This window comes from Astatotilapia calliptera, chromosome 4 (genome assembly GCF_964374335.1).
Source record: "Astatotilapia calliptera chromosome 4, fAstCal68.1, whole genome shotgun sequence".
Lineage (NCBI taxonomy): Eukaryota > Metazoa > Chordata > Actinopteri > Cichliformes > Cichlidae > Astatotilapia > Astatotilapia calliptera.
This window is the reverse complement of record NC_137425.1, coordinates 26,821,496-26,846,879: the sequence shown is the minus strand read 5'-3', so window position 1 is coordinate 26,846,879 and position 25,384 is coordinate 26,821,496. Positions and strand designations below refer to the sequence as shown.

Below are 25,384 nucleotides of genomic sequence, written 5' to 3'. Positions count from 1 at the left end.
CTAACTTCCCAACTCAAACATGAATGCGTCCACCCTTTTAGAGGCATCTTCCTCTCACCTTGAGGAACTTGGAGTTCTGGTCCTCCAGCAGCAAAATGTCCTCTTCGTATTTCTTCATTTTAGCTTCAGTCGTCACTTTCTCCAGCTGCAGCTTCTGCCTGGCAGCCTCCTCCTCATCCAACTGTTCTTCCAGGTCCTACGCACAGCAACAAACATAATGAGCAAACATATTTTGCACTGAGTAAGTCAGTTATATTTTAAAATATACTTGTTTTTTTAACATTCCCAGCTGTTACATAAGTAATTGAGAGACAAAGAATCTATTTCTCCCAGCATTAATGCCCTGATACCTGGATATGGGACTGCATCTTTTTCTTCTCGTTCTGCAGCTCTTGGCTCCGCTCTTCTTCTTCCTCCAGCCTGGACTCCAGGTCGTGGAGGATCTCCTCCAGCTCTTGTTTTTTGGAAGCAAGACGAGCTCTCATCTCCTCGGCCTCTGCGAACAGCTCTGTCTCCGCTTGCAGCTGCTCGGCTAAGATGTTCTTCTCTTCCATTAGCTACACATCGATAATGTTACTGTGTCGATTGTGCACCTCAGAGAGTTCAACATTAAAGCGAACATTTGATGTTATTGCTGTAGTTGTAACCAACCTGCTGATGTTTTCTCTCCATCTCCACCAGTTCTCCCTCCACCTTCATCTGCTTCTCCTTCACTTTGACCAGCTCTTCATCCTTAGCCTGCAACTCTTCTTCCTGCCTGGTCACCTGCAGCAGGGGCTTCACCTGTGGGTACAAATGAACAGTAGCAGCAAAACCAGAGGGACTCTGCTTTTGCACAACACTGACTACTACAAACTCTTAATAATTATCAGCACCGAGAAATGAGAGTTACACACCTTAGTGAAGAGTCTCCACCACTGCCAGTGACGCAGCTTTAAGTAAGCGGCACAGTTTCTCTGGAGAACCTTTAGCGCACTGAGCTGCTGTTGTTTCTTAGCGAAGGCCCTGAAGCAAACAGAGAAGAAAAGAGAGACAACAGTGAGATTTTTGTGATCAAATATATAGAAACAACTCTGTTTATACTTACTTGCGTGCCAGATATCCTCGACAAACAGCCTGGAAGTAAATGATGATGTCCGTGATTTTCAGGTCCCTCTCTTCCTCTAAGTGGGCGAGGACTCCGGCCCTGAAGAAGATCTTACTCTGGCCAATTCGGAAAAGGTTGCCATCCAGCTCTAGGGCTTGAATCTATCATTTAGAGGGAGATGAGGTGAAGATGTGGTTGAAACGGAAATAATACTGTTGTCTATTCATAATTTATTTATAATCATTTTAATAACAAGGTGACCTTTACTTCTTAGACTCCTCCATGTAAAGATAAATCACCGGAGTTTGGACGGGTCCTTACCATTCTCTCACAGGCCTGCTTGCCATCCATGAAGCCCTTGGGAATGGCGTTAGGAGTGAGGATCTCATACCTTGTTAAAAAGCAGAAAGAAACAAGCACCATCACTGAGTGACAAAATGTCCTTGCTAATATTATATAAAACAGAATGAAAGACAGGACCGAGTCCTTTGTTTCCCGTCAGGTAGAAGCTGCACACATGAATCCCTTTTTTTAGTTACATCTGTTCAACTTCTCGTTAATACAAATATTTAATCAGCCCAAGAATAACGTGACTTATTTGAGCAGAGGCCTCCACAGTCACCAGATCTCAGTCCAGTAGAGCATCTTTTGGATGTGGTGGAACTGAAGATGCATGTCATGGATGTGCAGCCGACAAATCTGCAGCTGTGCGATACTATCACGTCAATACAGATGTTTCCAGCACCTTGATGAAGAATTAAGGCTGTTCTGAAGACAAAAGGTACTCCCGCTCATTACTAACAAGCTGTACCTAATAAAATGTCCAGTGAGTGTGTATTTTAACATGTAAATCACACTTTTTATAGCTGTCTGTCTCTCTGTATTAACCCTGTGACAGAATGGCAACCAGTTCAGCGTGTACCCCACCTCTGACCCAGTGACAGCTGGGATAGACTCCAGCACCCCCAAAACCTTGAACTGGATTAGCGTTTAAGAAAATGCACAGATGGATGGATTCATATATGACAAGTTTAATTCCAAAAAGAGCCTTACACGTTTTTTCCCCAAAGTAATAAATACATTTAGCTTATTCCAAACCTTAGTAGGAAAACATTAAGGTGACAAACTGAGACATAGATTAAAAATGACCTTTGTCTAAACTCCTGGAAGACGATGCGGTTGGGGAAGCCCTGTCTGCAGATACGGATCCCCTCAAGCACACCATTACACCTCAGCTGGTCCAGAACCAGGTGGGGGTCCAGTTTACCAGCCTGGCAAAGCAGGAAGAGGAAAAATAATGAGATCAACAAAAAAACATGAGACCATGAAAAACATTATGTAAAGCTTCTGTATAAATAGCCCTTTAAAAAAAAAAAAAAAAAAAAAGGGTTTAATGAGATCTGTTTCCATGACACTGCACGTGTCATCCTCTCAGCCAAAGACATCAGTGCTTCTTGCCTGTACTCACGACGATCAGTGCAAATGTTTCCCATCTCAGTGCAAGCATAAATAAGTGAAGGCATTTAAAATTCCCACAGAATTTGCACATTTGTTTGTAGTGACGAACTCAGAATCTACGCTGAAGCAGGACATTTTGCTGATGGTTAGATTTTAAGACTCACCCTTTTTTCATGGTTGGGGATGATGCAGCGGACAAAGTTGGGGTTGGTGTTCCTCAGTGTGGCCATGAGCTTAGACAGTTGCTCCTTGTACAGCTGCCCCACGGTGCGAAACATGCCCTTCTTGGTCTTGTAGGCAGCACCAAACGCTGTCTCATTCATGCCCGCAACCTGGTCCAGTCCCACTATCCGGTCAACTGGTAAAGAAAAATTAGTTAAAGAGGATTACAGATAACTAGATTAAAGGAGGAAACCACAGATGCAGATATGATTGATATGATCTGCTATTTACATGAAAAGAAAAGAGAAAAGCCGGCAATTTTTCTTTGATGTGTATTTTAAATCTAATGTGAATGTTTATCATGAGACGCTGCCAATAATGGCTGACGTGTTAAACTCAGCTGGGTTTGCTCTTTTCTATTTTTATAGTACAGCATGAAGACAGACAACACTGTTACCAGACCAGCTGTGAGCGATGACCATCTCAGTTAGCACACTACTTAATTGTCTTTTACTCTTAAATGCTTTTAAAGCTTTTAATCTAATGGATTTGAGTCCACAAAGCAGGAGTAATGTTTTTCAGATGATCTTCTAAACGCCGTACACACATGAAAATATAGCTAAAAAATGGGGGTGTGGTAGAGAATAAGAAAAACTAGGATCGCTATTCCTTTTTTTCTGTCGGGTAAGATCTGGATATGAATGTCTTTTATAATTTTCTGCAAATTTTTTCTGTAAATTTGGCCAAAATAAATCAATATGCAATCACATTTCTTGCTCTGGGTGTAGCTCGGTGGTTTAGTAAACCAAAATTTAAATATGTGGTGGCACGCTGATGTCATCTAAGAAAGGGAAATTCCATATAATAAACAAAAAGATCAAGGTGCTCATAAATGCTACACAATATTTCTGCTGGATGAATCCCACACACACTTCCTTCTGCATAAGACATTTGCAAAGCAGATTTTTAAGAAACATTTTCTTACATCTGTAGTTACTTACTAGCAGTTTCTGTTCTTCACTCCGCTTTTAGATTAGGCACTATGTGCACATGATCACCAAAGGTTGCATAAAACTTCAGAAACAGACCCCATTTAAACATCTTTATTCACATGTTTACAAACTGTGGTATAAACATCACCAGAGGAATTATCAGTGCTAGAAATCATATTAAAAATGTAAACAAACAAAATGAAACAAAAAAAGATTTCGCCACAAATTCATGAATTTTTATAAAACATCACTTTGTTCTCAGGATGCTGGCTTACTTGTGGCTGTTTCTTTTTTACCTCTCTCTGCATTTAATCATTAGTTATTATTAATCCTTTTCTCACTTTCTTCGTCACCCCCAAGTGGTCACAGCAAATCGCTGCCCCTCCCTGAGCCTGGTTCTGCTGGAAGTTTCTTCCTGTTAAAAGTTAGTTTACCCCTCCCACTGTCGCCGAGCGCTTACTCAAAGGGGGTCGTTGGGTTTGGCGTTTTCTCTTTCTGTGCTATTTCAAAAAAATAATAATAAAACCCTCATGTTGAAGAGCTATTTCTTGTTAGTTTTCATCATATTTGCTTAATGTCTAAGTAAACTAAACACTTTTTGTTAAACAGTAGATTGTTAATCACAGCCTCCTATGAGTAATAAGGATTGACAGGATGTAGTTGTTTTTCCTTTTGAATTGTTGACCCTGATTCTGAATATGCAGCCCATTAATTCAGTGAGCTTTTTTTTTTTTTTAATCCTTCATTTGTACACTAGAGCCTGAATCAACTTTAAAATGCATCCCCCTGATCAGGCACACTCCGATTTAGTGTTTAAGATTTTCACAATTTGTAAAAGAAGACTTCACAAACAATAGATGTATTAAGAGTGGCAGTAAACCACCAGCACCAATAGAAATACGTATGAGAGGTTTTAAAGCCATGCAAAGCTGGAGGAGAACTTTTTGGACAGATGCACGGTGCAGTCATGACAGGACAGGAAACCAATGAGACCGCCAGTGCAGAGCAGGAGAAGCAGCCAGTGGTTTACAAAGGTTAAGTGTTACTATCATTCACCTGGAGCTTCATGGAGCCCAGACACATTGTCATAGAAAGAGGCTCTCTGAAACGTCTGAATGTCTACAGCAACAGAGACACAGACAGAAGACAGGACAGTAAGAGAGAAAAAGAAAGACAGCAAGGATGCAACGCACGCACGCACGCACGCACGCACACACACTTTCACAACACTGATTAGCTGTTATTAAAGAAGACAGAAGAGTAAATATCAGTGTTATTACCATGTTATTAAGCTTCTCATTAATCAGATTGTTAATTCCACAAAATCAGAACAACAATGTTAATGTTTTCAGTTAGCACCTGAAAAACTAATAAGGTGTTTACTGGTATAATTGGCAGTTTTAGCACCAAATGTCATTCAGCTCATTCGACTGAACGGAGTGGGCTGTGGTTTAACTCACTTACCCTTAATGTTTCTGCTGGCAAAGCCTTTCCCCTCATTAGTAAAACCATAAAACACACCTCTAGCTCTGAGAGAAAGTGTGAGAGGAGAGGAAGTATACTTCCCTCCATGAAATATGACATTCACTCAGTTATAGCATGTCACATTGGAACTTGTGGTGTGTAATGTCAGTCTGAAATGGTGCAGAGAGCAGGAAAATACATATAAATACACACAGGTGAAGACTCAGTGGGCTTTTTCAGGCCACTACAAACTTCTAAATGACTTACCATCTTTCCAGAGCTCGGCCACAAACTTGTCAGTTGATTGGTGCAACAGCGTGGCTACATTGTCATTCAGAGGATCCATGTTCTTCATAAGCCATTCATCAGCTTTATAGTCCACCTAAGCAAAAACAGTGATCGCCATTGTTTAAGCACAAAAAATGCTTTCATGTGTTTTTATATGTGCAAAAAACAAAAATCAAAGATGAGAACACCATGAGGGCTGTGACCTCCACCTAAAACCCACACAGGAAAAACAGCATCAAATCAGGCTTTATTTATGCAAATTTGGCTCTAGGCCATTCATTCTCTTTCCTGTCTTTTATCTTATACCCCAGTGTAACTGTATAAATAATAAAAAGAACATGTGTGAAAAATCCACTCTCAGAGGAATGGTTTTCAGGCTCTGATTAACTGCCTCTGCTCTGTTGCTTCACCTGTCTTAAGTGACAGCTAGGTCTGGCGCTGTTTCCAGATACCACGCAGCAGTTGTTTTAACTTACAGGCAGCACCAGATGTGCTGTGTGAGTCTATTTCAAACCACAAACTGATATAATACTGTATATGATGAGATTCACAGTTGGATATTATATTTGACTGGCAGCACAGTGAAGAATCGCGGCGGCACAGTTGGGTTGGATTAAGTGTCTGAAACAGGATAATGACCTGTATGTGTTTTTCAGAAATGTGACATACTACGAACAGTGCTGGACGAGAGTGGAACATAACAAGCAAATTACACGCCCGGCAACCTAACATGAAGAATGTAAGAGCCGCATATGGGTTTAATCAAAGTCCAGGAAAAGCAAACTTGCTATGTTTGTACTTATTTTCCTCTTCGGTATCACTCTGTCACAGAGGATTTGTTTGCCCAAGTTCAGATTTAGTGTTGGATCCAGTTTTGTGAGCTGGATGTGAAATATTTATCTGAATCACCCGTTTCTCATACGGACTAATGTTAAACTGACTGGTGGTCTTCAATGAGCTTGTAAAAATATGTGCAATTCAGAAAAAGAAGCAGGTAAATAGTATTCAACACATCAGGGTAGCTGTGATATCAGATGTCAAGCGCCCCCTTTGGAATGCCGCGGAGGATCATTTTTTCCGTACAGATGGCAGAATACCACACAAAGGTGAAAGTTCACATCTCAGTTATGCAACCGCAAGGCATCAGGCACTCAATCTCACACCAATGTGAACCAGATGTGGGGTTCCAACAGCAGCGGCAGCAGCACAACAACAGCGCTATTGTTTTAATGCAATGACCTGGTTAAACTACGCAACCACAAGTCTGTGCCACAGAGAAAAGCAGCAAAGTCGTTGGACAAGGAATGCACAGAGCTCCCAGAAAGATTTAAAGCTATAAAGGAAACAAAGATAATTGCTTTCGTTTTGATTTTTGTCTTCCAAGCCTGATATACGTACCCTTCCTGCATAGTGGATGATGCAGAAGTCAGCTTTGTCTTTGAGTTGACGTGGCTTCTGAAACTTGCTATGTGTGCCCAGCTCCTGCAGCACTTTGTCTACAAACGTCTTGTCAGTGGCCTTGGGAAACCAGCACTCCTCATCCAGCAGGGCGAGAATGCCAGGGGGGTTATTCTGAGGAGATATATTTAGCGAATAACCGTGTATTTAAAAGCAGACACGTATACACACTGTCATACATGCACACAAGCACACTGACCGGTCTCTCGATGAGGTCGATGCAGGGCTGCAGGTCAAGGCCGAAGTCGATGAAGCTCCACTCGATGCCCTCCCTCTGGTACTCCTCTTGCTCCAGGATGAACATGGTGTGGTTGAAGAGCTGCTGCAGCTTCTCGTTGGTGTAGTTGATGCACAGCTGCTCAAATGAGTTCAGCTGGTAGGAAAGTGAATAGCAGAAGGAAATCTTTGGCATATTTTTTTTACATGTGATTTATCCTTTCGCTGGATCATCTGTCCTGTCTGGTTTTATACTCTTACAAGGGAACAAAACTACATCTGCCAGACGTCACTTTGTATGTTGTAGAAAAGCATCTGTCACTATTAAAAGCACCACGAGCACCTCAAAGATCTCAAAGCCAGCAATGTCCAGGATGCCAATGAAGGACGCCCCCTGCCGTTTGGTCCTATCCAGCGCCTTGTTGATGCGATGGACCAGCCAGCGGAACAGCCGCTCATACGTCGCCTTAGCCAAGGCTTCAACAGCAAAGTCAGCCTGAGGTAAAACAAAGAGAGCAGAAAAGTGCGGAGAGCAACATGAATTATACATGAGACACACACAGACTCGTGTTGTTGTTTTAGTTTGGAGTGTTGGGGCATGACGTCAAACAGTGGGCCACAATTAGGACAATCCATTAGCCAGCTGGTGGACCAGTTCAAACATATGGTTTGAGTTCGCAAAAACGAAGTGTACCCTTAAGCACTCTGGAAATTAACCTTTTCAGCTGCAAACAAAAAGACAAAAACGGAATACAAACATAGCTATTATAAAACATTTAGTTTATTAAGTTCTTATAAAAACAATTTAAAATTCAACTAAACTGATTACTGATTTGGATTTTTTGTAATCGGGAATCTAAAACGTTTCCAGACTTTGGTTTCCAGCTCTGAGGATTTTAACAATGCTGCTCGTGCAATAAAAACTACTTGAAAAGTTTGAGATTTAAAACATTTTTAAGAAAATCTGTCATGATTTCCTGACATTCAATTAAATAATGAGAAGATTTGCTTAATTATTCTCACAGTTTTACACTAATCTTCTGGGAAGATGCAACGGTCCGCTTGGGACAAAGTGACAAAAATGTCATCAGAGGTTAAACGTGAAGCTCTGTGTGGATGTCTGCATCTTCTCCATTTTGCTTTGGTCTGGTGATCTAGCCCAGCGGTCCCCAACCTTTTTTGCGCCACGGACCGGTTTGTGCCCGATAATATTTTCACGGACCGGCCTTTAAGGTGTCGCGGATAAATACAACAAAATAAAACCAGTACTAGTACTGAAAAAAAGAAGATTTATTCATAACACACGTGAAAAGACCCAGGAAAACAGAGTTAACGATAAAGACGATAACAAAATAACGCTGAAAACCGATAAAAACCCTGAAAACCATACATTTCACACCTGAGCCTCAACTCTTGCGGCCCGGTACCAAACAACTCACGGACCGGTACCGGTCGGAGACCCGGGGGTTGGGGACCGCTGATCTAGTCCATACACTACAAGGCTAGAACTACAAATATATCCTCCAGGTGGACTTCCTGGTAGGCTAGTAAGACCTGGCCATAGATGGCACCTTACCTGTTCTTTGGTCTGTGCCTTCTGCACATAGTCTCGCCCCACTTTGATCCTCGGGGTGAGGATAGCTCTGGTAAACTCCATAACATTCATTCCAAGCAGGTGGCAGAGCTTCTGTGCCGCTGGGAGAAGTAGGGAAAACAAACCATGCCACTAATTTATATACAACAGAAATCAAATCATAAAGAATACAGTGAAAGTTTTATTTTTACATAAACCTGCTGTATTTAAAAGCTTTTTAAAATCAGAAACTGTGAGAAGAGTTATGTTTGTTTATTTCGACTGGATGTCGTTTACCTGTATTCTCAGGCATTGAAGCTTGATCGGTGTTTCTCTCCTTTTTAAAAACAATGTTTCCAAACTGCAGCACTGCAGAGACCACCTTCAACATGCCTGACAAAAACAGGAGATAAAAACCTTACTGAGTGCCAGACAATGCCTGAGGAAAAGCAGTGTCTGAACCTGGATTTCCAAAGGAATGGAGCACAGATGGAACTATAACTCACAGACAATCTCGTCATGGGAGAAGCTCATGATGTGCATGGCCTCCATCGTCTCCTGGAAATTCTCCTTGTCCTGCTGGCCCGGAATGGGAATGTTACCATTTGACAGGAAACGGTAGTTGTTAAAGCCTTCGAGGAGCAGATCCGCTAAAGAAGGAAAGGAAAAAAGAGTTGTTCTTTATACCGTAGAACATATTTTCCTTATACGCCACTGTTCTATCAAAATTTTAAACGAATATCCTCATACGTGGCTCTCATTTTTCTTAAAAACAAAAATAAGGTAAAAACAAAATCTGGTAATTCTTTGTTTTTACATTAATTGGGCCCCAATATGCCCAAATATCAAAGAGAAATCAAAAATGCATGCTCTGGAAGAGTTCAGGTCTTAGGAGGTTAAATTAAGGATGATGGTAAAAGCAACTTTAATTGTTTTTTCTGGAGTTTGGAGGGCTCTGGAGCAGTGAGCGTGTTGGGGCTGGACTTAAGGTGATTAAAAACATCTAAGTGCTCCTTTCTGAATATTAATGATCAGTGGGTATCTGCTTAATTTTGCACAATAGGCATTTGTTGGTGTTTTACTGTGTACATCTAAAATGCATCTGCAGAACTCTGCATGGAAATTCTATTGGATGGTGATCCAGGGCAGGATGATACTATCAAACATTTCATCTCTTTTCCCCATAAACACATGTGGTGACCTCCACTCTACACTTAATGGCAAGTTTTGAAGCTTTGGTATTAGAATAGTTTCCGTGTTTTTCCAAGAGTAGCTGCGTGGGCATCTTCGTTAACTTCTGATACCCAGTCATTCTGTTATATAAGCAGGCGTAAAATATGACAGAAGCTCTCAGTTCAGAAAAGAGCTTCAAGGGTTACTCATAGTTGGCTTTCAAGCGGAAAAGAGTTAAAGAAGATTTTACTTGGAATTTGAAAGTTCTAACATTTGTCTCAGATGTTTTATTTTTATGACATTCACTAATATCTTGAGCTTCCTAATGCTCTTATTGCAGTATCAAGGCAGGTACAGCTTATCCTGTGTTAAGTGATTTGATTATTTATGGTGAATCTGTTTATATTAGTTTTTTAAATATTTACTGCGAGGTCCCAGTTCTGACACAATTTATGTGTCAGACTGTGGCTGTAATCTTTGTTCAGTAGGAGACAGAAGAACAAGGCGATCAGAATAAAACAAAGATTTCATCTCTTAATCTAAGGGGGAAAAGCCAGGAACAGCACAATGATCCAGCTGAATAGCAAGTTCATTTGTATACATATAAATATATATTAAATGAAGTCAGACTTAGAATGAAACTCTGACAAACTCCTTGTTTGTCTACAATTTTAACAGCTTGCCAATTAAATCAGTTCACTCTCACTGCCCGTGCTTTGAAAGCAGTGCACAGACACTCACTTCGAAGATGCTCTCCAGCCCCTGCCAGCAGCCGATAGAAAATGTGAAAGGTCCTCTCATCTTTGGCCTGTCTAATCGCTCTTGACTTCTCCAGAAGATCTGAGAACAAAAGTTAAGTCCTGACAAGGAAATCACAAAACTAAAATATGACTCTGTGGTCCCACTAATGAGGAAGCTCCTGTTTTGCCACATGCAGTTTGACTGGAAAGGTTTACCTCTTGCAATTTTTGGTAATCCTTTGTTTCCAGTGGAGGCCTATGAATAAGTTGGGAAACTATCTTTAACTTTTTTTTGTGTTAGAACACACAAATTTCACCTAAAAAATTTGACTTGTGTATTTGATTTCTCACCGTGAATAACAACACATAAAAATGAGGAGTAACAATAACAGTGTTGCTTCTCTATAGCTCAGTGTCCTCGTGTTTATTCTGGGAAATTACATTCTTGTGGCTAAGCCCAAGCTCTGGTGATACATACAACCTTCACTGCTCTCTTATCCCAGTGAGCATCCTCTCCTTTAGCCCTGCTCTGTGTCGTTTTATTTTTAAACATTGATTTATGCCTTTGCTTCTTTAGTCCTTGCAAATAATAAGGATACAGGTTTCAATATTGGCCCCAACAATGTAGCCTGTGACGTCAAAGTTGATTCTGATGAACTTTCCCTGCAAGAAACAAAACACTGTTAAGAGAAATTAAGACATTTGTTGAACTCCGCAGATAATCACGAAGCCTGTGATGCATGAGTGTTTATACGTTATTATGTATATGTGTATTTGCAGCTGTCCTCTCTTTATTTTTTCTCCCTCTGGGCACAGCTGCGTTTTAAGTACCACCTTGTAGGTCCTTGCAGATGACAGAAATGTGGTGAAGAACAAAATGTCTATATTAGGAAATACCAGGTTGACAGGTCAGAAAGAATCTCAGGCATGTGTGCGGTTTCCTGACAGTGATTGTGAGCAAGCGTGCATGAATATTTGTGCCCATCTGTCTTCTGGTATTCACTGCTCTGCATCCCAGACAGAGGGTGATTCACGAGGACCCAGGCTCCATAGTGGTTAATCTTGACCACATGGTTTACTTAGTCACAAAAAAATGTCAAATGTTTAGAGTGAAAATTGTTGCGATTACTGCAACTCATCTCAACATGATCTGAAATAAGCGAATATTAGAAGCATGACATCAGTCCACTTACGAAACAACCTTTTTATTTTTATAAAATCTTCCAAAGTTGCATTAGTCAAACCAAAAAGCCCCAAAAATGTATTAAACAGTTTTGTGCGTTGGATTAGAAGACCGGGACTGCTCTCATCTAGATGGGGGAATATGAAGAAAACTTTGCAGTACTCTGCAAAGGTAAGAATATTCCACCCACCATGCCTGTCAAAATCTCACAAAAACCTCATTCAGAAATGCACCCCTCCCATTTAACCTGACAGAGCCTGAACATGTGTGAATGTGCTCTTTGGTAAATTTTCTGAACAATCTGGATCTAGTAATGTTTACATATTGCTTTCAACACAGTACAAGTCTGTAAAGTCACTGGACCTTTATATACTGTCAAATTGAGAAGCAGTACAGTATTGTGCAAAAGTCTTAAGCCAGAATGTGTAAAATTCTAGCAATATGCAGAGTCAGTTTTGGCATGACTACATTTATTCTTCAACACAACCTCAACTCTCTTAGGCAGCTTCTTTGTAATTTCTATTGCCGTAATTTACTCCTGAAGTTTCAGGGACAGTTCTGCAGGCTTCTTGACTGACATTTAAAGCTCTTGTTGACTAATACAGTTACATTTTGTCTTTTTCTATCCAAGTATGCTTTTACTGCATTGGCACTGTGTTTGGGATTATTGTCATGCTGAAAAATAAAGCCAGTGCCACTTTCCAGACGGTACTGGATGGTGAAACCACAACAGAGCCTCCACTGTGCTTTACAGATGGCTACACACACTCACTGATGTACTTCTCCCTTCACCTCCTCTGTACATGCTGATGGCATTTTTAACCAAAAGCTGCTATTAATATCAAAGTGCCTAAAGATATAATTTGAAATTGTGCAGACTCAACATTGGCTCATCCCACGTGGAGTTAGGTGACTCTTTTATGCTTGAATGATTTACAGGTGAGCGTTAAGTAGCTCAGCAAACAAAAACATTCCTCCTAAATGATCAGGTACAAGGACTGGACTGAAGTCAATGTCAAAAGAAAACCTTTGAAAGACCGTTAGAAAGCCCAGAGAACTATTGCTTGAGACCACTTAGTTGAAGCAAAATAAAAATAAATGACTCAAAATGTTTGCAAAGTGCTGTAACTGATTGAATGAGTACTGTGGCTTGTTCTGACAATCCTGCAGAAATGTTTAAATGACGTCTTGAGGAACACTCATGACCGAGAGTATGTCGGAAAGACCAGAAATGGTTAGTTTTACCTCCAAATAAGAGCAATTTATCTCAGGGGGGGAAAAAAGGAAGATTCAAATGTTTGATGTTTTTGCATGAAACATTTTGAATAGATTCTGTAACTAAATATATGTCAAACCTAGAGTGGGATCAAACATTGCATGCTAAAGCTGTTTAACATGAAGACACAATGTTTTTATAACCTCATAACAGACTCAATGTTTTTCCCTTCTGGATATCTGTTCTTGCTCATGTGTTTAAATCTGGAAAATGATCATTTAAACAAGAAATGTGAACTCACAAAGCGAGATGAGTTGTCATTTTTCACCGTCTTGGCATTGCCAAAAGATTCAAGGATGGGGTTGGCTTGCAGGAGCTGGCGTTCCAACTCACCCTGTGGAGAAAGAAAGGGAGGTAAGCCAACTAGCTGTCAAACGTGTGCATTATGCAACTGAATATTTTCTTGTTATCGCTATTTTTTTGTGTCTTCCAAAATATCCACAAATTGGCAAGGCAAAATCAAATCTTCTCGAAAAGCAGAGAGAGAAAATGTAGCAAAGTCAATATGCTAAACCAGTCTTTAGACAACCAAGTCCACTCACAAGCTCTTTACCATGACTCTGCTGGCTTTACTTTAGTCAATTGCAGTACAATGTGAATTTTCTCTGGGGAACTCGAAAGGATTTTAGGGGGCCAAAACAACCAAACGGTTTTAGAGAACTTGTGAAACCACAAAGGCACTACAGAGACGGTGTTTCGTCACATATCCCAAAGTGAGTGATTATCTTGGGTTGATGAATGAGATGCTTCCTCCGGCCTTCGCATTCCTCTCGTTGTTATAATATACCCTGTAACGTATGTCTGAAAAGTCTGCCAACACTGTGATAATGATGGCTTCCTCTCAGTTTTGGAAAAAGACATTCCTATGAAACCTTTTACTCCCGGAGAAATGAGATAACCTCCTATATCCAGGGCATGACAGTCCAAAAATAGCCTCTACTGCAAATCAGAGAGTTGTTAAAATCTACTGAGGATATTCCTCTGGACTTTGATAACTCATGGGGAACAGATTAAGTTATGCCTTAACTCTAATTTGCTGCCAAGCTGGCTCTTGTTGTAAGCTGGTCAGTAATGGCCTATAATGGCATATAAAGAAAATATGGGTCCACCTGTAGCCATCTTTTTTCTTAAACTGAAGTTATTATGCTTATTTCAAGAGCCATAATTTCATTCTTGGACTCTAGTAGAGTAGCTTTTCTATTTTACTTTGTCTACCAAACATGATTTCTAGCAAACCACATTCACTAAATTCAGCAGACATCCAACCTGGCCTCTCTCCCCTTTCCATGAGGTCTTGGAACGACATGGATTTTTGCCAGCCAATCAGCAATCAGGCTATGTTACAGATCGTGACTTTAAGGCATCTAAGAGCCCAGCCTAAACCATAACCTCATAGTAAGTGCACTGAAGTTGATTTTTGACATAAAAATGAAAAGTTTTGAAAAAGAAAATCACAAAAAAGAAGGAAAAAAGAACCTCAAACTCATATCTTACAATTAATTAATAAAATTTAGAATTTTCAACTAATTGAATTTATAATTAAATTAATTTTTGACCACTTATTTCAAATAATTTAATTTAATTTTTAATGAAGCCAACTGGGTGGGGCTTCTGCGCTCACAGCTAGAGCCGTGTGCCTGAGATGACCAAATTCAGGACATCCCAGCTCCGTGACATCATACAGAGCCCGGTGTTTGAAAAAAGTGAATAAAACCAAGAGCAGTCAGACGCCTGAGCCTTTGGCTCAAAGCCATTACTTATGAAATTGCTGACCTCGTTAGAAACTATGACCATTCACCACTCGAGCAATCTACTGAAAACAAGGACAAGCACAGTAGGTCTACTTTAAATAGAAAAATGAAACCGACGCAAAGAGAGACAACAGGGAGCCAGCAGCTTACTGTTTAAAGGCGGATACCACATAACTTTAACAGGCACGGCTTGACTCATGACCCATGTTCACTTGCCGCATGTCTCTCCTCATTTCCTGTCTGCATCTTAGCGACATTACCTAATTTAAACAAAATGCCCCACAAAGATATTTCAAAGACAAAGAGGTAATAGTACTTTATCTTATAGCACGGATGGAGGAAGCAAAGAGTAAAACAGAACAAATAAGGTAAATCAAAAAAGATCTGAGCTGGGTGACTGAACAAGAGCAACCTGATCCTCTATCCTATATTCCACAAAAAGCAGTCTCAGTGTTGCAAAAATTATGAGCAGAATGAGACAAATAAGTCAAAATGTGGAAAAAAAAGCATTTCTAGCGGACCATCTTTTAAGCTTGTCGCTCCATATGATACCAAAAAGGAGAAAAAAGGTTTATGAACAAAAATACTGAGCTCGAGTAGAGTTAATACTAAAGTTTAAACCCTCTGAGCAGACATATGGGCGACACATGGAAATATAATATGTGCAAAAACATACAAATATCATGAACTGCTTGAATCTTCATATGCCGCTTCAGTATGCGTGTGCAGTCTGCTACATATGTCTGCCTAATGAGCTGTCTGGAACTGTTCTCCATTCAAGTATCCTGACAGGCATGAGGTTCACTGAGAAAAGCTGGGAGTAACCGATTCCAACCAGTACATACATTCGTCTACAAATGGCATTTCCATTCATATTTCTTACAGAGAGAATTCATATAGTCTCCTCCCTTCAGGTCTGCTTTACCTCTTCACCACCTCCATCTTCACTCCTCTTACAGTCTCCTGTCCTGCTTCATATTTTTGCTCCCCCTCAATCCCTGGCTCTACATTCCTGCGCTCAGAGGTCACTCTAATGCAACGCAGCGGTAAAGCGGCATTAAGGAGGTAAGCGTGGATGGTGTACACTGGCAAGGGAGCACTGAGGCACTTAGTTACAGCTACTCACTCTCTGCGACTGAAAGTATATTAAACAGGCATTTACTCAGATTGCCTTTGCACAAGCGGGTTATTGGACTTCTACGAGGGCCTCTTTTTCTACAGTTATTAGATTTTCTGAAGACAAAGAAACATCAGATATTGGTTTAGGGGGAAAGATAAATAGCTACCAAATAAATCAACCAGAGACAAGGAGAGCCAGAAAATAGTTTTGGAGAAACCACAACAAACAGAAGATGGAATTTGGGAGTTTTCTGTACTTTTCAAACTTATCTGTGACTTAATATTTGAAAATCCATGTGAGGCTGTAACATTCAATCACAACAGTGATCATGCTATTTAAACTACAAACATGCATCACGAAAGGAAAACATGCAGAAATATATATATGCAACATTTACACATTGATATTTGAAATAAAAACATTTGCTCTGACAAAATATGAAAGACGAAGTTTGAGGAGAGATGTTTAGTGTGGCCGTCATCTGATTTTCACACCGCTCTTTGTGAATAAGAACACAAAACTGTGCCAGAAAGGGTTCATTTAAGCTCCCGTAGCACTCAATGAACAGCTTTAACAACAGGTATTTGACTGACAGATGTTTCTAATAAGACCTCTCAGTTTTCCTCAGTTCTAATAAACCCAAACCAACTGATAAAACAAAGTGTTTAATATCGTGAGCCTGCACGCCGGCGGACAGATTCACTTGGTTTCAAATAATCATGTGAAAACACCGAGCCAGCACAAACAAATACCTCATAAAGAAAGAAGCTTAGATTAGTCCGTCATCATCATTACAGAAGTAGCAGAGATTTAGAGAGAAGGGCATGCAAATATACACAAACATAGACAAAACGGACGGCACACTGATTTTGGAAAAAGCTGGAGATACACTTGCCTGTAGTTTGAATGCTTTGGGAGAATCGGGCTGTTTGTTATGGATAAACAAATACAAGTGTTAAAACCTGAAGCTCTTATGTCAGACAAAAGCCATGAGAAAGAGAACACCAGTGCAAACTTAGCCCAACGCTCGAGCAAGAGCTAACATTTTAGGTTAACTTTTACTGAGGTAGGCACTTTAGGATTAGGTAGAACACAACAGCATTAAAAAAGTTTACTTTACAGCTGAGCGCTAAGCTAGTTTCATGTCTCCTGAAGCTAGCTTAGCTTCTTGAACAAGAAAACAGTTAGCTTAGCATTGGCTAAAGCTAAAACAAATGGCTAGTCACACTAGAGTAAAAACAGGATAGCAATCTGTGTTGACAACTGCATTACATTTTTCACATTCGACAACTAAATGCAAGAAGATATGGCAACCAAAGTTGACTGCTAGGTGACTGCATTTGTCGTCTGGTGGGAGGCAACATGTCTCCAACACATTACAATCAATCTGAGTCAGTAGTTGCAGAAACTGCAACTTGCTTCTTTGCTTTAGAGGACTAGACTCAGCTGGTTGCAAACTGGTTGTACTCCAACAGAAAAGAAAGGTTGTTGAGTATGTTTGTCATTTTGCAATTAAAGCACCATCCTGCAGCAACTATGTCACTATTTGTGGAGGAATTTCTGAGATTCACATCTATGATGTTGTGCCCAGATTCTGAATGCAAATAGCGTGAATTTCTGTCTATGTACACTACCACTTAATTTTTTGCCAATTTACCACTGACTGTTAATTACTGTGTATTATCACAAACAGATTTCCTGTAATTGCTAAATACACCCAGTTAACATAAACTGACGGCAGGGTGCTTTATTGCCATCTTATTGCTGCTTTATTGCTGTCTTGATCCACCAAAGTAACTTTTTATACAGCAGCTGACTGTACATGTTCACCCCCCAGTGCCCTACATTGAAGCAACCATTTCAAAGGCAGTGAGATCACAAATTTCATTGCACCCAGACACAATTACTTTGGTGCCGCGGTCTCCACTGTTTTCTCTAGTGTGACTGTACCTCACAAATGAACTACTCAGGTGTGTTAATCCACGCAGAAACCACAATATAATGACTTTTCACCTTTTTATGGAGCATTACATGCTAGACTATCATTTGCCTCTGAGTAGAAACCAGCAGAGGTTCATGCAGGTTGGTGGTAACAGCCAAGAAAAGTGTTACACATAAATAACTCAATTACACTTTAGTTTTTGCATGGATTAAATAAATGAGAGTCAGGCTGTTGCCGTTTCCTGATTTGTGCCAAGCTAAACTAATGGGTTGTAAGATAAAATCACTGTATGACAGAAATCAACCTTCTCAAGCTTTCTGACATTTTTTAAAACACAGCAATAATACTTAGAAATAATTCACACAGTGATAAAGCCAGCCAGTTTTTCAATGAAATATGATTTTTAGAGGAGATGGGGCCATGTTTAGTGTAGGAGAAACGTAGGCAGTACGGCTCTCACAGGAATGTTGTGATCTTTGCGTCCTTTGTGTGAGGAGGCAACGTGGGCCAGGTACTGGATGACCTTCTTCGTGTTCTCTGTCTTGCCAGCGCCTGATTCACCTCTGAAAAGAAAGAGTAAAGACAAATACACATGAATAGAGTGAGAAAATGTGAGCCAATACATGACAAGGGAGAAACAAACAGGTTTTGTTTCTGACCTGAATTACAAGGTTTCCCTTGTGAAGCACAGCCACATAACAGGAAATATTATGTATGAGTTGTTCACAGTTTACCAAGGTACAGAAAAAACAACCCTAAAACCTTAACCAAGATAACTTTCACTCATCGTTATTGTGGTTAAGAGTGATTGGATGAACTCCAAGGACACAATTAATAGAAACAAAAAAGAAAACAGAGAGAGTGACTAAACATCAGGCTATCTTGTTGTTTTTGTAAAAATCAATCCATTTGTTTGTCAGTCTGTTTTGCTAGAGAACCCTGTGGTTTGGAGAGCCAGGCTCCAAAGTTTCCAGACCCCACTTTTGGGCTGTCCTTAATGATAGCTGTGTTCAGGCACGGCCATCCGCAACTCCCACAGTCGGGTCCTGGAGCTCAGAAAACCAGGGCCAGCAGTGAAAAGAAGCCAGTGACACTACATCCATCTACATACCAGTGGCTTTAGTCTAACTCACTATTAGCTGTGCACTGCAGTTTTAGCTGCAAGACTAGAACTGCACGGGCGAGTCCTCGAGTGCAGTGTACGAACATAGGAATATAGGTCAAACAGGTACTCATCCAAGTGTGGTTTGATGTCTTCATTGTTTTACTATGAAGACATGAATCCTCTTTGAATAAGTCTCCCAGAAATCATTCATTGGTTTTCTCGTATATTCTCTCTTTCGCCAAGCATGTGGTTTAAAAGACCTTTGACTTTGGGAACTATTTTTATGTCTAGCCTCTCCTTTTCTCACAGATCTCAGTGCTAGAGAGTCGAACTAGATTCTGAAAACTTAAATGAGAGATTCTTCAAGGTCTCAGTCTTCCTGGATATTCCCTCTCCTGTCCTATGATATGTACCATATGGACATTTTGTAACACAGCGGCTTTTGAATTGGCGCTACCTAAAGATGAATCCAATTAAAAGAACATTTCTGTGGCTTGTTTTCATGCAGTTAGACCCTACTTTTACAGTCAACTCCAATGACTGGAAAACATCATACATAGTTAATGCATGGTTTCTTGCCACATTTGACCATTTATACAACACTATGCATCATTACATACCAGACGCTGACTGCTCACACAAGGCCTGGATCTCTAAATGTTATTCTAAACTATGCACTATATAATTCTGTGCTATGCACTGTTATGCTTAATGGCATGGTGGCCTTTCAACTGAATCAAAGTGATCTATATTACAACAGAGCTGCATAAATGTAGGTCATAAGCAACCTTTTTCATCTGTTTCTTCAGGAGTAATTTTCCTTAGAGCAGGATGAGGAGGAGACATTTCTCTAAACTGGTTGACCATCTAAACCGCAGGTGTCGAACTCCAGGCCTTGAGGGCCGGTGTCCTGCAGGTTTTCGATGTGTCCTTGATCCAACACAGCTGATTTAAATGGCTAAAATACCTCCTCAACATGTCTTGAAGTTCTCCAGAAGCCTGGTAATGAAGTAATCATTTGATTCAGGTGTGTTGATCGAGGGGGAGATCTAAAACCTGCAGGACACCGGCCCTCGAGGCCTGGAATTCGACACCTGATCTAAACTGTGGGGCTAAACTCTTAAAAGGGCGCCTTTTCCCCAACAGGGGGTGCAGTTTTCTGAATTTAGGGCATATTATTGCAACTGCTTCTCATCTGTTCATTGGCAGCATCAAACCCCAAGAAAGACAGTGGCACTTAATTACCCTCTGCCAAAGAAGATGAAGGCCGGCCACCAAACCACACTCATAACTCCCTCGGTATTGGGTAGAGCCGCTGTAAAAGCCCAGCATCCGCAAAAAGCTATTTGAAACCAACTTTTAAATAGAACATGGCAGGATAAAGGGAGCTGGCCAAATGAAGATAAAAAGACACGGGAAAAAAATACTATAAATAATCCTTGTAAAGTACTCATAACTATAAAAGATACTTATATTTAAAGGCATTTCAAGGACAAGCGGTCTTTATATAATGTAACTCTATTAAGGTGAAGCGATATAATCCTTGTCTTGAGACAGTTTCATTTTCCAGTCCATCAAGCTGGTTGATCTCTAGAACCACCTTAAAGACCAGTTCAACCATCTGCCCTAAGAAAGAAATTAAGACAAAAGTAGAAAAGAGAAGTTAAGAGTTGCAGTACTCACGTGCAAAGAATTGATTGGTCCTCACGGTCTGTTCAGAGAAAACAGAAAAAGAAAGAAAGCATCTCTTGTTTAGTCATTCATTTTGACGTACAGAGATAGCATTCAATGACTAAGCTGTCACATACAATGGAACATAACAGTTTAATAGTTTTCACCAGGCTAATACTGGAGCTGTGAGTACATACACGTACATAAACACAGCTTGCATTTTCCTGAGAATTTCCTGAGAATAACAGGAGAAACATACTGCTCCGTGAACACTGAAGTTTATAAAGGAGGTGTGTTAGGAATGCATTTTTCACCACAGCCAGCAGGGAACTGACATGCTTATCATCAAACAGAAACTCTGGGCTAATTTAGAGACTTAAAAATATGTTTGAAAACACGACATGTTTGGTAATATGGCAGGTTTAATCTTCCAGATGACCAGGCAGCAAATCCAGACTTTTTTAATATGATCTTGTGAAGAGATTTAAAATTTTTAAGAGATGTTAACTAACACTAACAATTAACCCTACAATACCCTTTGTATCATATTTGATACATGAGTTTTTGAGACCTCTATCTCATCAACATGATCAATATTTGCCATGATTTCAAAATGTTATGGACAAAACGCTGCCTAAAATTAACATTGTTGTTAAAAAAGAAGTTACCAAAAATGCCCAATGTATCAAATGTGATAGAAAAACATATAATAAATATATAATTAAAATATATCATACACAACATGATACAGCAAAAAAAGCGGATTTTGTTATAAGGGTTAATAAAAATCTCATTTGATAGGTTGGGTCTTACAGGGTTACTCATGTTTTTTCAGATATTTTTTTCAATTTTCTGACATTTAAGTCATAACCTAACCCTAAACCTAAGCAATGAGTATATGTTATCTTTATATACATTAACTTGTTCTCCCAAGTCTTGACAAATTCAGAAGTTTTTGCCTTTCTCCAAAATACAATTTTTAAAACAACTGAATTTATTGTGAACCTTTCATAGTGTCAAAAACTAAAATGGTTTAGTGAACTACAGAAGCTGAATCTATTTAAATTCAAAACTGATGTACGTTGTATTATTTTTAGCCATTTCACCTAGTTTAAATAATTACTTTAGGTATCTAATAGGGATGGGTATCATTTAGGTTTTATCCGATACCGGTGCCAAATCGGTACTTTTGAAATGGTGCCGGTGCTCAAACGGTGCTCAAACCGGTGCTTAAAGAATGGAGAACACAAACTTTGTCCAAAAACCTCTCATGTTCAGCTGTTTTTTTTGGTAAAAAGATAACAATGTTAGCCTTTTCTGCAGCTATGGGTCATATATGGTATCACTCTTGGCTGGAAGCAGTGCTTAAACAATGGAAAAAACACAAACTTTGTCCAAAAACCTCTCATGTTTAACTGTTTTCCACTTCTTCTTTGGTCATTTTAGCCTTTTTGGCCAGGGTGAAGGGAGTATCTGCCATCAAACAAGAAGACAGCCGCATGTAGCTATGATGATGTTTGCTAGTTCACCTTACATGCATTAATGTAATAACGTGGTTAGCCTACTCAACGTAAATCACACAAGAACAACATTAAGCTACTCACGCAGAGAAGAACGGCTGCTGCTGCTGCCATCAAATACGGCGCATTTCTCGGCTTTTAAAAAAACGCTATGCGTCGCCAGGTGTTTCATGAGATTCGAGGTGTTACTTCCTTTGACAGTATCACAGTATCAGCTTAAAGCACTTGTTGCTGCTGAGTTTGCATATTTTGCTGTGAAGTACAGCCAGACTTTTGACCGCTTTGCCTTGGACATTTTTAATCTGTAGCTCTGCGCTAACAGAACGTACGTACCTGGCCCCGCCTACTATCCTCGGAAACGTAAAACGATTGGCTAAAAGTGTATCACAGCTCAGGAAAAAAAAGCACCGAAATAAAGCACCGAAATGTGCGCTGCTTTTCGGTCTGGTTACTACCGTTTATGTCAGAACCGGTGCCATCATGGCACCGGACACCAGTACCCATCCCTAGTATCTAATGTATGTAATGTATCTACTTGAAACATTTATCAGTTTCATAGCATACTACACTTTCTAGGAATCTTCCCTGAGGTTTTCTAAGCTACAGACACCTGGTTTGGTGAAATTGAGGCCTTCGTGACTACAGGCCAAGAAGCATACTTCATCTCAAGAGACTGAGAACAAGAAATGATGAGAAAAGAACTTCAAAAACCGCAGTCATCTCTGAAGAAACAAACAATTTGCAGTTAAAAAATATTTTTCTTGTTGTTTTAAAATGATAGCAAACCATAATTTTTCCTGACACTTATTTAGAGCCTCAAGTACAACTTCAAATATACAAAGATCACTCACCATTCCATTTACTAGTTCACACGAGAGCAGCCACTTAATAAAAACCATGCTCTCTAAGTAGCTGTTTACTGTGACTAATACCTGCAGTCATAACCTAAAACTAAACCTAAAACCATCTGCTTGTGTACCATGTGAAGAATGAAGCCTGACATCATCGCTTTGCCCTTTAGGAGACAGAAAACACAGAAGAAATTACCTCATCACATGTGCCTATGACAAAGGCCAGGGGGTAAAAACGTGCACTGAGCCGAGGAGCAGCTGCAGCATAAGGGTGAATGCCTTACTGCTAACAAAATATCTATAACACACATTTAATGATGACACGGGGACAAAACATGTTATTTTATTCTTATTTATTGTTTTGACATATGACTTGATCAAGGAAGCATCTGAATAAATTATGTTTTTAAAAGTGAAACTGAAAGGAACGTATCACAACTACAAATCAGTGCTGGGGAAACAGCAGCAGGTTTACTGTTAGACATCACAGAGGGTCTGTTTTGCTGTGGCTACATTAGATGCTTGCAGGTAAAGTCCTGTTTTTCTCACATGTTTAAAGTACTCTTGTTGAGTGGTTCTTTTTTATGTGTGAATAAAGCTGGTTCACAAAAACATGGCGATTAACTAAAAGCTCTAATGGATAATTACAGTGGTCTCTCTAAAAGCCATCCGCTCCGCAGAGATGATAGTTCAGCTTAAAGGAAATTTACTCACACCTTGTTGACATGGCTCAGTTTTCACAGGTGGCTCAAACAGTCTTTAAGGTGTTATATTTCCCTAGAGAAATGTCCTTTTGTTGTGTACTAAAGCGGAAACTTCCTTTAAGTGACAAAAAGCAGGTGACAAATGAGTTTGTGCGAGTGTGTTCATGTGAAAACATTAAAAGGGATTCTCTTTTCTCTCCACGGAAAATCAGCTTTGTTTGATTAAAAAAAAAGAATCACGGATGTAAATGTAGGGCAGATAAGATGCAACACAAAGATTCAAGCCTAATGTATGCAAATATAACTGGCATCATCTCCCCTGACAATCAGGCTGCCTTGAGGTGACTTTTGTTGTGATTTGGCGCTATATAAATAAAATTGAATTGAATTGAATTTAAACTCGGGTCAAAGTTTGATAACTCATCCTGCCTGTGTTTTATAGTCTGAGACCTGATGCTCATCTGATTTACCCAATATTGGTTTAAACAGGCCCAAAAGTCCTATCGGACACTCACGCAACAGCACGTAACCCCTCATGAAAATTAAAACCAAACACATACTAACTACACAGCTTCTGAACAACATCAGGTGTTTACAGGTTTAAACAGGGGAGGCGCATGACCTCATGTTTCTGAAATTAACACCTGATGGCAATTCGAACAGAACAATCCCAAAAAATTCAGCGTGATTTTGGATTTTTGTGTTTAAATGATGCATACAGTACAACTGTGACAAGCCCAAATGGCAGTTTATGACCTAAACACCATGTGCCGGGTTAGTTCCCAGAAACATAGGTTCTGATACACAGAAATTATGTTTTGTTCTTCTGGCAGCAGCTTGTCAGTAGTCAGCAGTGTTGGTCAAGTTACTTGAAAAAAGTAAACAGTAACTAATTACTTATTACTTCCCCCAAAAAGTAATTCCATTACTTTACTGATTACTTATTTTCAAAAGTAATTAATTACTTAGTTAGTTTTTAAAAACACGATTTACAACCTGAATAGGTGATAAAGCGATAGATCTTTCAGCCCAATTCTACTTTTTCTACATAATCCATCATACAAAATGTAATCAAATGGAAAAGTCTCTTTTTAAAACTTGTTTTATTAGTTTTAATCTTTTAACTTTATGCATCAAGCAAAAATTAAATTATCTGCAACATTCTCTGACTGGAAGAAATTTGTTTAACATTTGAACCTATTTTCTGCACATTCCAGCACATAAAATAAAATATTTTTTGTGTTTACACTCACTCTTTCAAATAAATGCAAGTGAAACACAGCAGAAAATAAATTTAAAAAAAAAAACTAGCGGTCCTGTTGCTCTATTTTCACCTGTAAAGCAGGAGTAGGGTAGGCGGAGGTTTGCCCTGGTGCAGGTGTGCCGCAGCGGTCAGTTGAAGAATCCGCGAGTTTCTCTGTGAATTTCACATTACGTCGTAGCGCACTCGGTGCTTGCTCGGAAGTTTAGGGTTTTTTTTCGCTGTAAAAATAAGTTTTCTTCCCACGCAGTGAACAGCGGACGCTAATGTTTTTGTCATTTTTTTACGTAATCAAACTCAAAGTAAGGTCAGTACTTCCACGCTTTAAACGCTGCACGCTCAACCTCTCCTACAATCGATTTATGATCCATTGTTGATCTGCACACAGC

At 39.7% G+C, this 25,384-nt stretch overlaps 1 protein-coding gene across 3 annotated transcripts in view; it reads right to left on the bottom strand.

Annotated features, from left to right (window-relative positions):
• LOC113021218 (myosin-10) overlaps positions 1–25,384 on the bottom strand; it is a 67,376-nt gene that overhangs the window by 9,962 nt on the left and 32,030 nt on the right. For 2 of the 3 annotated variants that reach the window (XM_026165735.2, XM_026165736.2), the window contains exons 4-24: positions 20,672–20,699; positions 18,344–18,446; positions 16,837–16,866; positions 13,312–13,404; positions 11,211–11,274; positions 10,613–10,711; positions 9,205–9,348; positions 8,996–9,091; positions 8,702–8,820; positions 7,469–7,621; positions 7,109–7,282; positions 6,850–7,023; positions 5,431–5,545; positions 2,710–2,903; positions 2,237–2,358; positions 1,409–1,478; positions 1,088–1,248; positions 897–1,005; positions 652–783; positions 351–557; positions 59–196 (exon numbers count right to left, since the gene is read on the bottom strand). In XM_026165735.2, coding sequence (XP_026021520.2) covers positions 59–196; positions 351–557; positions 652–783; positions 897–1,005; positions 1,088–1,248; positions 1,409–1,478; positions 2,237–2,358; positions 2,710–2,903; positions 5,431–5,545; positions 6,850–7,023; positions 7,109–7,282; positions 7,469–7,621; positions 8,702–8,820; positions 8,996–9,091; positions 9,205–9,348; positions 10,613–10,711; positions 11,211–11,274; positions 13,312–13,404; positions 16,837–16,866; positions 18,344–18,446; positions 20,672–20,699 — 2,525 coding nt within the window. The remainder of the gene's footprint in view (positions 1–58; positions 197–350; positions 558–651; positions 784–896; positions 1,006–1,087; positions 1,249–1,408; positions 1,479–2,236; positions 2,359–2,709; positions 2,904–5,430; positions 5,546–6,849; positions 7,024–7,108; positions 7,283–7,468; positions 7,622–8,701; positions 8,821–8,995; positions 9,092–9,204; positions 9,349–10,612; positions 10,712–11,210; positions 11,275–13,311; positions 13,405–16,836; positions 16,867–18,343; positions 18,447–20,671; positions 20,700–25,384) is intronic. The other variant, XM_026165738.2, reaches the window with a different exon arrangement.